Raw genomic sequence first — 15,422 nt, forward strand, 5'->3', positions numbered from 1 at the left:
TAATTTATGACACATTTGGGGGGAGGGCATGGGGACATAGTTTGAGTAGCAAAACTAGTTAAACTAGTAAAAATCTAACCTCACAAAACATATAATCAGTCATTTATGGAGAGAAAAACAAATCTGGGTATGAATTCTGCCTTGGCAACTTGCTGGCTGTGTGTATTTATATGAGGCCCTTTAACACTTACCTGCCTTGTTTTTCTTATTTGAAAAATCAAGGGAAATGATAATTAGCATTGCTGAAGATTCAGTGAGACAATTATATAAAGAATACATTGTTAGTTACAGTTTATCTGCTATAATATCAAATGCAGTGGTTTAGCTAAAAGGATTGTTTCTCTACCAGGTATCAGTCTTAGAGCTAAGCAGCTGATGTCTGAAGGGGAAGCTCTGACAATTTCAGCACAGGGCTTCCTTGGCTAGGACAGCTGCTCCAGTTGTTCCAGTCAATAAAAAGAAAGAAAGAGGAAGTGAGATCCATACTCCCTCTTCTCTCATTTCACTGGCAACACTTAGTCCTCTAATCACATTTCCTGCAAAGGAGTTTGGGTAGTTAAGTCTTAGCTATGTTCTCTACTGACACACAGGTCCTGTTACTGAAGGTGAAGGGAAAAATGGAGCCAAACAGCACTCATAACAAAATCATGATTCTGAGCTTAAAAGAACATAGCCAAACCCAACTGGGATGAATTCTCAAAAATAAGGTCTTTGTGAGACCTCCTTATAGGTTCCATCTGATCTTTCCACTGCAACTGTTTTACTTATAGATGTTCTCTGCATACGTTTTCTTTCAAACTATTAAAATTCCTTTATGACAGGCAATGTGTCCACATGTCTTATTTAACTTTTAACTTGTCCCCTCATCTGCTTTACTCTTGCTCCAGTTAAACAGAAAAATCACAACACAAGAGTATTCCATAAATTTCAGATGTTTAAATATGGCTCTCAAGAATGGGCAATTGAAGTTTATGAACATGTTAACATTTGTATCAAGGTGATGGTAGAAATCTCTGGCTAGTAAAAAATGCCTGATTATCTTTTAACTAATTTTTCAGTTCTCTATAATTTGGATATTCTTTCTGTTTCCACTTTTGGGAAGCTATTAAAAGGGAAGAGGGAAATTTGGATGGCCTCATATCTTTATCATTGGTTCTGCAACTTTCTAGGAAAAAGTAGTAGCTTTTTGAAATTATGTATTGTCCTCTACCAATGACAATGGATGGATATTATTACATTTCCTTGTATGAAAATGTGGTATTGTCTGGCAGCTCTGAGGGTCATGTAACACACAATGGTAAACAAAGAAGCATTCTGTGCATTCTTAGATCTTTACGTTTTTATTTTAAAACATAAAATTTCATATTAATTAATACCTACTTTTAAACAGAATGATGCATTAATTAAATGCCTTGTCATAACTGTTATAAGCTCTGTTAGAAAAATAAACATCTCACAACAAACTACAGTGTCAGCTCTTTAATAAATACATAAAACAGAAGTTAGTAGTCAATCAGAATTACATGAACAGGTTCATAGTATATTTTCTGAAATTACCCCCCAATTTTCTGTGTCACTTAAGGCAGTTTAGCTATGTATAGTTCAAAGCCAGAAATAATAAGAAACTTGTTTATTGAGAATTCGTTTCTTTCATAAAAGTTATTTTATATTCAAATATTTTAATTTAAAAATACATTCTATATTAATTTTTTACAAAGGCTCAACTTGTTAAATGAAACAAAGAACGTTATATTCCTGATAATTTAAAAATATTTCTAAATTATTTTTTCAAATGCTTAATAAAAACCTTTAATGAAGTAGCTGGTAAATGTAAAATAGTTTTAAAGTTATGTTAAATACACACAGAATGAATTTCTATATTATGTGCAAATTTATATTTTCTTATAATTTAGAATTAAAATATTTCATATTCAATATTCTTAATAAAATTTATGTACCATAAATTTTATCATTGTGGGGAGTTCTTATCAAAATCACATTTATCTGCGGTAAGGTGTAAAGTCAGCAAATGTTCTTTACAAAAATCACACATTTTTCCATCCTTGATAACTGCAGTTTTTTTTTTTAATATTATTGGATTAAATACTTTTAACAAATAGGTCACAGAGGTTGGAAATCTGATTAATAGAGTTAGCTTACAATGATAGATTTTAGGCAGGAAAGTATGCCAGGTAGATAAAAAAAAAAGTAGTGTTATTACTCTCAGGTATTTCATTAACAGCTGCCCAGATAGCTGAACAATTGTTTCATATAACTCAAATAAGTTAAATATGCAGTTTTATGACAATCATTACATGGCATTGAAAGTAAATTTATTAAAGCCAAAATAAAAATCAAACAAAAGGGCAGAAATGAGAAAGACGAACAAAAAACAGAGAGGACTTGAAGGGAAAGTTTTTTCCTACAGTACTAATTGGTTGTATTGTATTTTTCTTCTGTCATTGACATAAGACATACAAGATGCTACAAAATCTAATTATGATGGTTTCATATATTTTTCCAGTTAATTCTGTTAAAAGTGAGATGATCATACGAAAGTATGTTTTAAAAAGGAATAAAAAGATTAAAAATTTGTTTGCAAAATTGGGAGAAACCCACTCATTCTTGTCAGTTAAGTTAGGTTTGCTGAAATCATAGCCACTAGCGTAAAGTATACAGAGGAAGATGAAAGAGCTTTTATAACCTAAAGGTCTGCGAGATCTGAGCTCATAATCAGACAGGCTCCTTGATGAGTTGTGTGTAATTCAGTTGTACTGAAAATTGACTTCACACATGATCATAAATAGGTTCTCAAATATTTATAAGAAAAGGAATGTCCCTATTCTCATGAACATTTAAAGATGAATTAGTGTAATATTTATTCAAGTACAACTTCAAACACTGCATCTAAGATGCCAATGATTGCAAGATACACCATAATTTTAGAGATGTGAAATTGAAAAGTAGATGTCTTAGATCAATGAAATATGAGTATGTATAATCAGTTACCTATAATAAATTTGCCACAGAGTAACTAAAAAAGAAGAAGGAAATTATCTAAAAGAATGCTTGTTCTATTTTTTCTGAAAATATATCTCAGTTTGCATTGCATTAAATGGAATTCTTAAGGTCAATATAAATAAGAATAGTTGTAAATTAAATATTGAATATATAAAACAGATTACAATATGCATATAATTGAATTCCCAAGTAACTATATTTCACTCAATACTGTTATTAAAGATACAGATCTTAAATCCTTTAGATCTGAAAGAAGCTCAAATGATTGTGAAAATTATAAATTCTTAGTTTTTAATGGGTATGTCTTGGTTCGGTTGCATGATGAATTTTGAAATCATTAAGAGATGTTTGGAAATGAAGAACTTCATTAAACCATTATATTGAGTTATTTTTCACAATTAGCCTTATTGGGCTTAGAGTTTTAGGGCAATCTCTTAGGAAAAGTGAGTATGAAAACTAGGAGTAAGGAAAAGAAGGACAAGTCATTAAGTACAATTTACTATACCATGTACCAGAGGAATATAATTCTACGGAGAAATATTTTCATAGTTCATCATAATCATATTTCAGTGTCTCATGGATGCCTGTTGTCATACATAAGAATATCTTTAATGGGATTAAATATATATTTAAAAAATTTATGTTACCTATTATAAAGTGTACTTGATGCATCCATTAATTATAATTTCGGATTGAAAAATTTGCCTCCAAAGAAATCTATTCTGTTAACCTTAGATTTTTTTTTTATCCTTATAAACCAAAGCTATATCGAACACTCAGTACATAATCAGATTTTTAGTAAATTTTTGAGGCTTGCAGAGAATGTCTATGACTTCATACATATTAATGTTTTTAAAAAAAGATATGAAATGTTTATAAATCCTGTGGTGTAAAGATGTCCCCAGAGAAATAAAATGCATATATTTATATCGTAGTGTATATATGGCACATTTCTAAATCTTTACATACTTTACGGCACAAAAATGCTATCGTACCAAAAGTGTTGTTCAAGTTCTTTGTTAACTATTTAAAATTTCATTACTTATTTAATATCATGAATCTCAGGAGGCTCCTATGGTCATATTAGTTGAAAATAGGCTCTATTTACATAAATTATTTAATCTAAGAATAAGAATACCCTGTTTTCCCTTACCTGTTAATTCTTACTAGTCAAATATTAATTCTCTTCTTATAAGCCATTTTGCAGGAAAATATCCATTATTCAAGTAAAATATAAGCTCTAGACTCTAAGAATTAGATCTTTAAGTAAAAAAAGAAAGCACAAGATATCACAAGCATAACTACAATCATCATCAAGCATTGAACTGCTTATCAGGAAGTTTGTCTTTTCCTATAACAGCCTTGGTCCATTATATTAGTGCAAACTAGTGAAAGTATAAAAATATAAACCCTTGATTTTTAAGGTTTCATTTTATTATGCTCCTTTGGATAATTCATTCCACATGGAGATTAGTTTACGAATATTATAATGTTCATTTTTTAAATATTTTAATGAATGGATGATTTCCACTTTTTCCTTTTGGAGAGCTATTAGGTATCCGTAATTTTCTTTTTAAAATGGGTACTGTGTGTGACAGGCACCCCACAAAATATGATTTTTACATTATCCCTGGTGTTCAAAGGTATCTTACACAAGTGAGTCACAGTACTGAATTATGTCAATGTCCCCAATCTCATTAGTTCAACTTAGCATCATAATTGCTTGGCTATAGGGGACAGTTATTGGAGCTGCTATGCTTGTTTGCTCCAGAACAACTTATTATATGCTTTTAAATCCTCTTTGGGGTAAAATATGGGGTGGGGTTAAAATGCAAGTATCTGGCATTTCTTCAAGTGCTGAAGACAGCAAATTTGGGAAGTTAATTATAAAACATTTTAAACAAATTCCTTTGTTTTCATAGGCAAAGCTCTGTACTACACAAAGGACTATTGGACTTCTAGCCAATAAAATCAGACTGAATATGTCTGTAGGGATATGGTAATTGTGAATAAGTTTCCATTGTGGAAGATAAACACTCATGGCCTCTGATTCAAGCTCTCAGGCTGAGCACTGCACAACTCACAGGCTTGTGGTGTGAATAGATTTCCCTGTAGTTAGGCCATGCTGCATTCTCTTAGAAGCTATCAGGTAAGACTGGAAGCCAGTCATGGAATTCAGTTTGAGTTACTCTTTTTTGCTTTATTTTGAAATTTTCTCATGCCCATATACTCGAGACTTCAGTGAATCACATTTAAAAATACTTCCAATCAAAGATTTTAAAGATTCAAGAGGTAGCATGATATTGTACAATGTTGTACAATGAACACTAGCCTGGCAATAAAAAGATAGAAGTTCTCTTCAAATGCTGCCACTTAATCATTTGGGTGTTTTTTAAGATACCATTTAAATTTTCTGAGCCTCGGTTCCCTGACTAACTAAAAGGCTGAATTAGCTTATTTCTAAGATATTGTCTATCCTCCTCCAATTGTATGTTTAAAATTTTGGTGAGTATGGTTGAGGTGATTCAGGGAAAGCATTCCTTAGGCTGCACTGAAGATTGAAAATAGTATCACTTAATATAGCTTTTAATTTGAAAAATGCTAGTATCTACTTGGAGTATATATCTGAGAGAACTCACTAAAAAATGTGGCACTTTGCTTGAGGCAGAGTTTCGAAACACCTTGTGATCTTCAACCTGATGATTAGACAAATGAAATGGTGAAGCATCCAGTTTTTCAGGTAAGATCAGTAAGACTCCACATCTGCACACAATGAAGCTGTTCAGGTTTTGATGTTACTTTACAGTGTCCCTTATTAAACATTCAGCTTTTAAAATCAGTATTCTAATAAAGTGACATTGTATTACTAGGGTTTTATGGCAGTAGTAACTTAGCACTTATTTAATCCAGTCATCTGTGACATATATAAACTTATCCTGTAAGAAAGAAAAAAATATAAAGGCAAAGAGAGAATGTTGGAATTAGTATCTGTAAGAAGCAGAAAACATAAACACATGCATAACACTACACAGTTTCAGAAGCAATATCCCTTAAAATTAAGGTTTTATCTACTAACCTCTTGAATAAGTGAAACACTAACCATTTATTCATCTAGATGTTTTTATCTATTCACTGCCAGTTGTTGAAGTGTTTGGCAACAGCAGTATAACTGCCTTTTATTTTTTCATTCACATGTGTGGTGTGGGGATTACTGTACCCTTGTAGTGACACAGCATTGTCTCTGGGAAGCGTAGGAATGGCAGGTACCTGTAAAGTGTAATCAGTGCTCTTCAGATGATCTACATTCTATGCTGATCTAAATAAGTTATATATTACAGTAAAGTGCTACAATGACACTAGTCTCAAACAGTAGTAAGACACATTTTTCTCTGAAAAATTCAGCAGCAAAGTGAGTCACATGATGATAAGGATGCTTGTCAGTCTTCATTCAAGTGGACAACCAGCAACCAGCATGATCTAGAACAGTTTGTCTCCTCCTGTGACTTATAAAATTAAAATTTTTAGGAGCAATTATTAAAAATCCAGTTTTCCATAAAATACTTTTTATCTTTTTAGAAGTTGCACCTGAAAGTTTCATGAGCATTTAACTTGCTGATATCCATTTTTATTTCTTCAGGTTTCTCACGTCGGTAGGTTACTGCTCTTGTGCAAACGCTTTGCAGAATCAACTTGTCCTTGATGGAGAAAAAATATTATTAATTAACAGTCTAAATATTGGAAGTAGACAATGACATACTGATCATAATTGCTTTTTTAAAATTCACTGACCTTTTTTGAGGCTGACACCCTGTAATCCGCCGAGGACTTAATTTTATTACTATTCCATTGTAGTATCACCTGTCTAATGATAAGGACTTTAAGCAACCCAATCAAGAATGTAACTATGAAGATGATGAAAAATATTCTTAAATAGCTTGGGCTAGAGAAACATTCTGTAATAAAGCAAATAAATAATGGATTAAAAACTGGAATGAGTAAATCAAAGGATTCAAACAAGCAAACAATGTTCTCCATCTCAATTAATAGAACCAGAGATATTTGCAAATCTATATTTTCAAGACAGAAGAATGTCATTACTATTGATTCAAAAAGTAAACTGTCACTTTATTACACATTTATTATTAAAATATTTCCAAAAGAAAACTTTTGGATAATAGCCACAATTATTCAAAAATATTATTTCTTTGCAGCTTGATTCTTTAATTGTACTAACTGGAATGTGTCCAAATTCCTTAAACAAATACAATTTTATCTGTGGCAGAGAGGGGCAGTTTTTGTGGTGAGCATTGTTGATCACTAAGTGGAAAACAGGATTCAGAAATTATTTAACAACTCTATGTATTAGCACATGTTTCTCTTGTTATGCTTGGTCTTCATTCGTTGCACATCAGTAATGGAAAATAAAGTAAACAACTGCAGAAGCTAAAATCAGTATCACTTTTATAGATGAGTAAATATTTCCTTTGAAACTGTAGTGTAAATTTCCATTATTATTACATGTAGCCTCTTGGGACAATATGCAAATCTCTTTCCTCAATTTTTATTAATTTAGTTTTTATTTGTCTTTTAACCAAATCTGTCATTTTTTGCTTCTAAAAACTCCACTGTGTATTTTTTTTTTTTCAAGAACAAATAATTACTAGCTGGAAAAGGAAATGCTGCATTAAAAGGAGGAGCATACTAGGTTTTCTGTTTTAGCACTAGACCTTTGGCAAACTCTAGTTGGAAACTCTACAGGCTCTATGGATGCCAGAAGTATTACCCTAATCTAAGAGGAACATTGCACAATATGCCAGTATTCCACAGAATTCACCAGCTGCCCCAGATTCACAAAATTGCCTCCTGGCTTAAAGAGGCATGTGTTTTCTGCCCCTTCTCCAGACTTTGGGGACTTTACCTAAATGTCTGAAGGTCTCCCTGAGACAGTCTTTTGGGAGGGGACCTGCCAAAGTTTAGAAGATTACATAGGTAATTTGTGTCTGAATTCCCAGGGAGGACCAAGTATGCTTCTGAATAACCCAAAACGCAGAAATGAGGCAAGGGCTCCTCTCCAAGTGGGAAGGAACACTTAGGGCCCAGTTTTCCTTGGTCAGTGATAAGGTTCCTTGAAAGAAAGGCTAAAGGAAGTCTGAAGGACTACTAATTGAAATAGAAACACCAAATGCAAGTGCAAGTCTCCCGTTGTTATTGGTCTCACAGAGAGAATCCAAAATGCTCTTTTTAAAGGTGGTGCCCTTAGAGTCTTCCACAGTGACCTTCAGGTGTGTGACAAGCATGCCTTTCATCCTGACAGACTGTCATTTCTCTTGGCTGACTTAGAACTAGTCAGTCAGCTAAAGCCGATCCTTAAAGGGGACACGTGGTTTGATCCCACTTACTGGCTTCTTGCCTAGGAGGAGCTTAGCCAGAAGACCAGAACTTCACCCTTTAAGTGTGATTGAGTGGACAGATAATAGAGGTGGCTAACAAATGCTCTTTCCTGCTCTTTCTACCATAGTTGTGAAGGGGAGGGGAGCCCCCTAGCTTCCGATAAATTTTACAAATATTTCTAATGGGTTAGGATAGAGAACATTTTCAGGCTCAACTCTGCATGAATTTTAAATGTCATTTTGCATAGCCAAACATTTAGCCTCTGCCATGACTCCCATCTTAGATTAGGTCAAGCAAGGGCTTTTCCTAAGGAGCTTTAAGGGAATACTTTATGAAACCACACTTAGGTCAGAGTAGGTTTGTTTACTTAACATAATAAATGACATGTTGACAGTAAGGGCTGTATTTATTAGAAAAGGCACTTGGCTTTCTGGAGTGATTGCTGCAGCCCCAGCTGGCAGCACATGGGCTTTTTGCAAAGCCAAATTTGTTACGGGCTAAGATCAGTGTGTATGCAATGGAAGAAGGAAACAAAACTGGAGAAAGTTTATTCTTCTGTGCAGTGTGAGAGCTGGAATTATCTTTACAGGTCGGAGGAGAGACTAGAAGTAATAGTAGCAGTAGAAATGTTTTCAAAGAAGACATAACTTCAAGCTTAATTTCCAATTCATATATACTTTACCACCTTAACACCTGAGCAAAGTAGGGTACTGGCTTTTGGCTTCTAATGAATTTTTGTCTTAAAATGGTCTGAACACAGCTTTCACATGTTTTTCTCATTTGCTTTTTCCTTTAATTCACATCTTTCTTTCATGTTCACTGGTTAATCTCCTACAATTCCTTAAGGTTGGTATTATTATCTCCATTACAGATGAGGAAACTGAGACCCTGGGAAATTTTGTAAGAGATCTGATATTTCTTATCCATTAATGTCAAGGGAAATGGATTAAGCCAACGTCTTCAAATTAAAAATTTGATGCCCTTACCATTTATGCTGCTTTTATAATCATTCACCCCTAAATTATATCAGAATGAAAAATACAAAAAGGAATGGCCTTTTTAAGTTACACATTTTTCAAAAGCAGATCATTGCTACTTAGAATTTTTGGCTTCACCTGAAACATAAAAGTAAATTTTGGTTTTATATGAGGAACTTTGTAACTGGAAGCAAGTTTGGGTTATGAAAGATAATTACGGTTCCATAGTTTATCCATAAGGGTGAAATGGATTCAACATAGGAAATTTCCATTCTGGCTCACTGAGGCCTCTGTAGAAAATCTTCTTGGTGTACTTCCACAGGGGGGGCACAGCACGAGAATTGAGCTGGATAATTGAGATGGAAGAAGTAACAATTCAGCCAAAACATAGCAAATATACTCAGCGGCTTTTTATAGAGTACCATCTCTGGAAGACTGAGAACACTGAAGCAGTTAGTCCTTTCTTTAGGATGACTGATTATAGGCTCTTTGGGGGAATGTGATTCTCTACAGATACTCTTCAGTGCTTTATTAAGCTTTGGTTTACCTGATGTTTGCTCCATATAATGCTGTTCCATAAGAGCACATGAGGTTTTACAACGATCAAGTATAGCTTGAGACAGGTTGTGAGGGCGAAGGCATTGCACACAATTCCTGTAAGGAGGAACAGAAATGAAACATTTAATCTTTGTAATGGTTGTAGTCCATAGTATTTTCTGCAAGAAATAAAATATCAAAATAAAGCAGTCCTGCTTTAGGACAGGAGTCTTGTAAAACTGGGAAAGAAAGCCATGACATTTATTTATAATACTCATTGAATTTAATACCATGGCAAAATATAACCACTATAAATATTTTAATAATGTATAAAATAAAAATAATGAATTTTATGTATTGAGAAGAAAATATCCAGGAAATGCACACTTTTTTTGTTTTAAAGATTTTATTTATTTATTCATGAGAGACACAGAAAAAGAGAGAGGTAGAGACACATGCAGAGGGAGAAGTAGGCTCCTTGCAGGAAGCCGATGTGGGACTCGATCCCAGGACCCTGGGATCACACCCTGAGCCAAAGGCAGACGCTCAACCGCTGAGCCACCCAGTCATCCCAACATAAGATACTTTCATCACAGATAAAACTTGCAAAAATATTTTAGAGAATAAATGTTATACTACTAGAAAGGTTTAGCCATGAATACAAAGTTCAAATTTCAATTGGTTTCACTAGAAGTAACTCCAACATTATGTTTAAGTAGTGCATTTCCAAGAGAGTTACATAAATTACTATGTATAATTTAAAATTTTTTACTTGAGCTACCAAGCTGGGAAAGTGAATGTCTTAAAAAATTTGAATAAAACAAATTAGAAGGCACAGTGATGTTTAGAGTAGTGATCTTTGAACATGCTCTAATTGTTCCTGGGAAAAACAACCATGGCACAAACAACAATGTCACCTTCATTTAACATATCACCTTTTACTTATCCATCACTTATTCCAGAGTTGCTTCATAGCCGCTATCATTCTTTATTTTTAAAATAATTTTTCAAAAACTTGAAAAAAGAAAAATCCAGTAATAATAGCTAACATTTATTCTAGGATTATTATGCACCAATGCAAAGTTTGGGGGTTTTGTTTGTTTGTTTGACCTAAATTATCTAACTTAATTCTGTCACAGAACTATAGCAGATATTATTAATAATTGTCATTTCCAATATCAAGAAACTGAGGCACAGAAATTTCAACAATGTACCCCAGATCGAAGAGCTGATTGATAGTAAGCTGGGGAGTAGGCAGCTTTTAATCCTCATGCTGTACACCTAAAGCCTTGATTAAACAAGGTTATACATCAGTTATATCTCAATAAAGCTGGGGAAAAAAAACAATGAATACTGAGCAGTACTCTTTAAAACAACAAACCCATTTCTAAAAAGCTAACGGAGTGAATGTCCAGATCAGTTCTGATGCTTTTACAGCTATCTAGTGACCAAAAGTTGGAATGTAAGTTTTCTAACTCCTAAACTCTCCATTCAGTTCTTTTTTAGCATGATGATAACAACTTACTTGGTTGAGAAGATCCAGCAACTTCTAAGATTAAGGAAGGCAAAATAGGATGAACATAGCTATAATGAAGGACTGCTTTATGTATGTTTGGAGTTGGAGAACATACCAGTTTTCACTGCAGGCTGTGTGACACGTGGGGCAGTGTTCACAGAAGCGGCCAATGCTCCCAGGATCGGTGCACTCACACCTGCCACATACACATGTACCTCTTCCACTACACACTTGGCCCTTTGGATTGACACAGTGCTGGGCTGATGCTGACGGGCACTGGCACCGATCCCCTTCCCAGCCACTGAAGCACTGGCATCTGCCCGCTTCACACTCTCCATGCCCTGCAACAGACACTCCAGGACCTAAGTTATTGGGGCTGCTGACTTTGTGTAGTGTTTCCAAACATAAATTCCCCTCCCATATCCATGGAAACACATCAACAGTCAAGTGAATGGAAACAGCATCATTTTCTATTCGTCTTACAAGAACAGTGCTAGTGTTTAGGAGGGTCTATTTTCAAAGCTGTTCTGTTGTCAATAATCTCCTGATGCTAATCTTTTGTGGGGACAGTTGTGACATCTGCCTTGATGCACAGTGGCTGCTTGGACACTTGAAGGTCACTGTACATTCAGTTTTATATTCAGTTTTAAATGAAAAACACACAAATATAAAAAAGCTACAAAGGCTGAAATAATGTTAATTGCCTGTTTTAAAATCTGAAGAACAAGAGTATTTGATTAATAGCTTCCATAATTTATTCTTTTGGTCTCTCATTATTGCTAAGGGCCTGGGATAATTTTGGTCTGTGAGGCAAACAAACCCTTCTAGTACTTCAGTTCTGCTAGTGCCATTTTGAAGATGAGATCTCTGGAGAAGTTGAACTAATCCTTTCACATCTTTAGGACATTATTTAGCAGGTTAGAAGGGCATGTCCTAAAATATGCTGTGAGCTGTTATTAGGTTGTAAATGAGAGAAAGCAAGGTGGATTGTGTATGCGTGTGCGTGCACATGTGTGTGTGGGTGCATGCAAACATACACTTGTGTGTTGGGGTTGGGGTCATGCATGCAGACAAATGAGTTGAGGAGAAACACTGGTTACATGTACTTAAATGGATTTTAGACTGCAGGAAGCATCCAAAATTTAATATGCTCATGTGAATTAGAAATCTTCTAAAGGGAATATATATTACAGGATTACATGGTATTTCTCAAGCTTATTTGGCCAGACTTTTCCTTCCTTCCTTCTTTTGCTTCCTGGCCTCATCCCTCACTCGTTCCCTTCCTTATATTGAGAAGCACATCACATGGTAACTGTTTCACAGAATCTACCGTTGGACCAACTCAACTGCTAATGTAAAACTAATGAGGTCCAGGCCAAACAAATGCCTGCCAGACCCTGTTCCCTATATGTAGGCTGCACGACTAATCCTAGCCAGCTGACCTGTGAACATGTGTTTTTATTCTCTAAGGAGACTAGTGAAGAAAATGTTTGTCAGCCTACAGTTTGCATTTATAATTTATACACAAATAATTCAAAGCACATTTTCAACTGCCTGTGGGCCAGTAGTATAGTCATATATAAGGGCTAGTACATTGGTTTTTGATATTTAACTATAAATAGAGACTGGGATTCTCAATGTATTTCAAACTTCTTTGACAGATTAACAGTTGTGGGATATGAGAATTCCACCTGTAATCCATTCTACCAATGATGCTAGATACAGCAGAATAAATATTTGGCATATAAAATATTCTGTGTATATAATAAAAAGGCAGTTCTCCATTGCATGTGATACAGGGCAAATTTCTAGTTTACACAAGAAAATTTGTATAGAAATTTTGTATAGGTTTGTTACTTTCCATATGGTTATGACAAGAAATATTTCAGTTAATCAATAATTTAATATTTGCTTACCAAAATGCAAACATTAAAAGGGTGCTTTGACAATAAGTGGATTTAGCACACTGTCACAGAAAAATTAAGTCATTAAAAAACAATATTTTCTATTAAATTTAAAATGTTGCACAGATTTTCTAACCTCTAGGTGGCAGTAACTAAATTAGCCAAAAAATACTTTTGATATTTTTGTTTTAAATTATTTCATTTTTAAATGTAGTCTGCATGTGGCCTCTGGTACTAATCTTCTAGATTACTTATGAAACCAGCATTTTCATGGAGAATGCTATCCTTTGACAAATCTGTTGCTGGCATTGTTCCAAAAATAAATTGGAAAGGTTTAAATTATTACAAATTTATAATCCCATCTATAATAATGCATTAAGAATTTTCCAATGAATGGAAACTATGTTTTCATGGCTCACTATCCTTTGAGCAAGCTGGAGGGAGTGACCACTTATGAGAATGAATCAGATCTTTCTAGAAGAATACTCTGATTATAGAAAACCTGCCAGATATCATCAGTAATTTCTTTTTCTGGGTATATATCTTTACAAGATCAAGGCATACTTGAGAATAACACTTAATTTTTAGTTTTCATTTTGAAGTATTTCCTGTGCAAAATAATTTAAAATATAAATAGCAGAATCATGTGTGATAAATCTGTTGCCATGCCCTAATTTCATAGAGTTTGAAATTCTGAATATTAAATGCAGATTCAGGGTTGGTAATTATAAAAATTTGATTTAAAGATACTTTAACATATGTGCTAGCTTAATAGTAACTAGTAAAAATTACATGTATATATTTATACTTACCAGCACACAGATTTCCATGGTGATATGGACAAGAGAAATCATCCTTTTCACAGTATTTTCCATACACTTTTCCAAACTTTACTTTGTGACATAAACATTTTCCACAAACACAAACTCCTCGTCCACTGCAAACAGGTTGATCCTTGTGTGATTTGCAAGTCTCAGAAGGAAATTGAGCCTCATCAAAATGACATTTATTCTCATTACACTGGAAACACTTGGCATCTAGAAAAATTTCATCTACACACTTTCGTTTAGATCCTCTCCCATCATCACACTGACAGCTGCAGTTTCTGCGTATGTGAATTTTAGTGGTTTCATTGAAACCAATAGGTTTGATTATTGCATAGCTCTTTCCTCCTGTGACATCACATTTTTTCATTGTAACTGTTACATTGAAAAGAACCTAAATGGGGGGAGGGAAAGAAAATATATTTATATGTCCTGATTATTTTTATCATCACATTATTTATATCTGTTAATGATAGTTTAAATCAATAACATACCATCTTATAGAAATTTGTAATACTTGTAAATTATACATGTACTCTTTCATAGGTAGATGTAACATCCCTTTTTAATTTCATTTATTTTCTAATTAATGAACTAGAGAGTTAAAGGAAGCAATGACTGCTGCTTGTCTATATTGTACCATTAAATGAACATGGGTTCAAGCCTATTTGAAATGTCTACTCTACTTCCAATGATTAATTGATGTCCTCTGCTGATTTCTTAGCAAACTTGAGAGGGAATGACTATTTTAAAAATTAAGTCCTTAAAATGTGGAGTTACTGAATATTTGGCACAAGAGATAGATCAAATAAACTAAAGGACTACTGCTGTACTGGTTTAAAACCATGAGATAAGATGTTCAGATGAACAATTTTTTTTAAAAAGATTTTATTTATCTATTTGAGAGGGAAGGGGGGGCTGCATATGAGCAGAGCAGGGGGAGGGAGAAGCAGATTCCCCACTGAGCAGTGAGCCTGAAGCAGGCCCCGGGATTGTGACCTGAGCCGAAGACAGATGCTTAACCAACTGAGCCACAGAGGCACCCCTCAGATGAACAATTTTTATTTTTGTTCCTATTTTCTGGAGGCCCAAGTAAAGTTTTAGGGTTCAATTTTAGTTTATACATGGTGTCAATGAAGGAAACCATGAGGCTTTCTCTGATGTTACTTAAGGAAAAAAGACTTAGAACTCTCTCAATACATATTTCTCAGTGGAGATGTGAGCCCACAACTAAAGATCTGGGTTGGCAGGA

General features: G+C 34.1%; 1 protein-coding gene and 1 long non-coding RNA gene across 8 annotated transcripts in view; one reads left to right on the top strand and one right to left on the bottom strand.

Moving 5' to 3' along the window:
- Positions 1–15,422, top strand: part of LOC144288774 (uncharacterized) — a 229,162-nt gene that overhangs the window by 176,556 nt on the left and 37,184 nt on the right. The gene's annotated exons all lie outside the window — the stretch shown is intronic.
- The window catches only part of ITGB8 (integrin subunit beta 8), a 99,516-nt gene continuing 85,558 nt past the window's right edge, over positions 1,465–15,422 (bottom strand). For 5 of the 7 annotated variants that reach the window (XM_077856590.1, XM_077856593.1, XM_077856587.1 and 2 more), the window contains 6 exons: positions 14,159–14,564; positions 11,558–11,783; positions 9,937–10,043; positions 6,811–6,974; positions 6,607–6,716; positions 1,465–6,524 (listed from right to left, as the gene is read on the bottom strand). In XM_077856590.1, coding sequence (XP_077712716.1) covers positions 6,470–6,524; positions 6,607–6,716; positions 6,811–6,974; positions 9,937–10,043; positions 11,558–11,783; positions 14,159–14,564 — 1,068 coding nt within the window. In that variant the 3' untranslated portion in view covers positions 1,465–6,469. Of the gene's footprint in view, positions 6,717–6,810; positions 6,975–9,936; positions 10,044–11,557; positions 11,784–14,158; positions 14,565–15,422 lie in introns of all 7 variants that reach the window. The other 2 variants (XM_077856588.1, XM_077856589.1) reach the window with 2 other exon arrangements.

This window comes from Canis aureus, chromosome 18 (assembly GCF_053574225.1).
Source record: "Canis aureus isolate CA01 chromosome 18, VMU_Caureus_v.1.0, whole genome shotgun sequence".
NCBI classification, from domain to species: domain Eukaryota; kingdom Metazoa; phylum Chordata; class Mammalia; order Carnivora; family Canidae; genus Canis; species Canis aureus.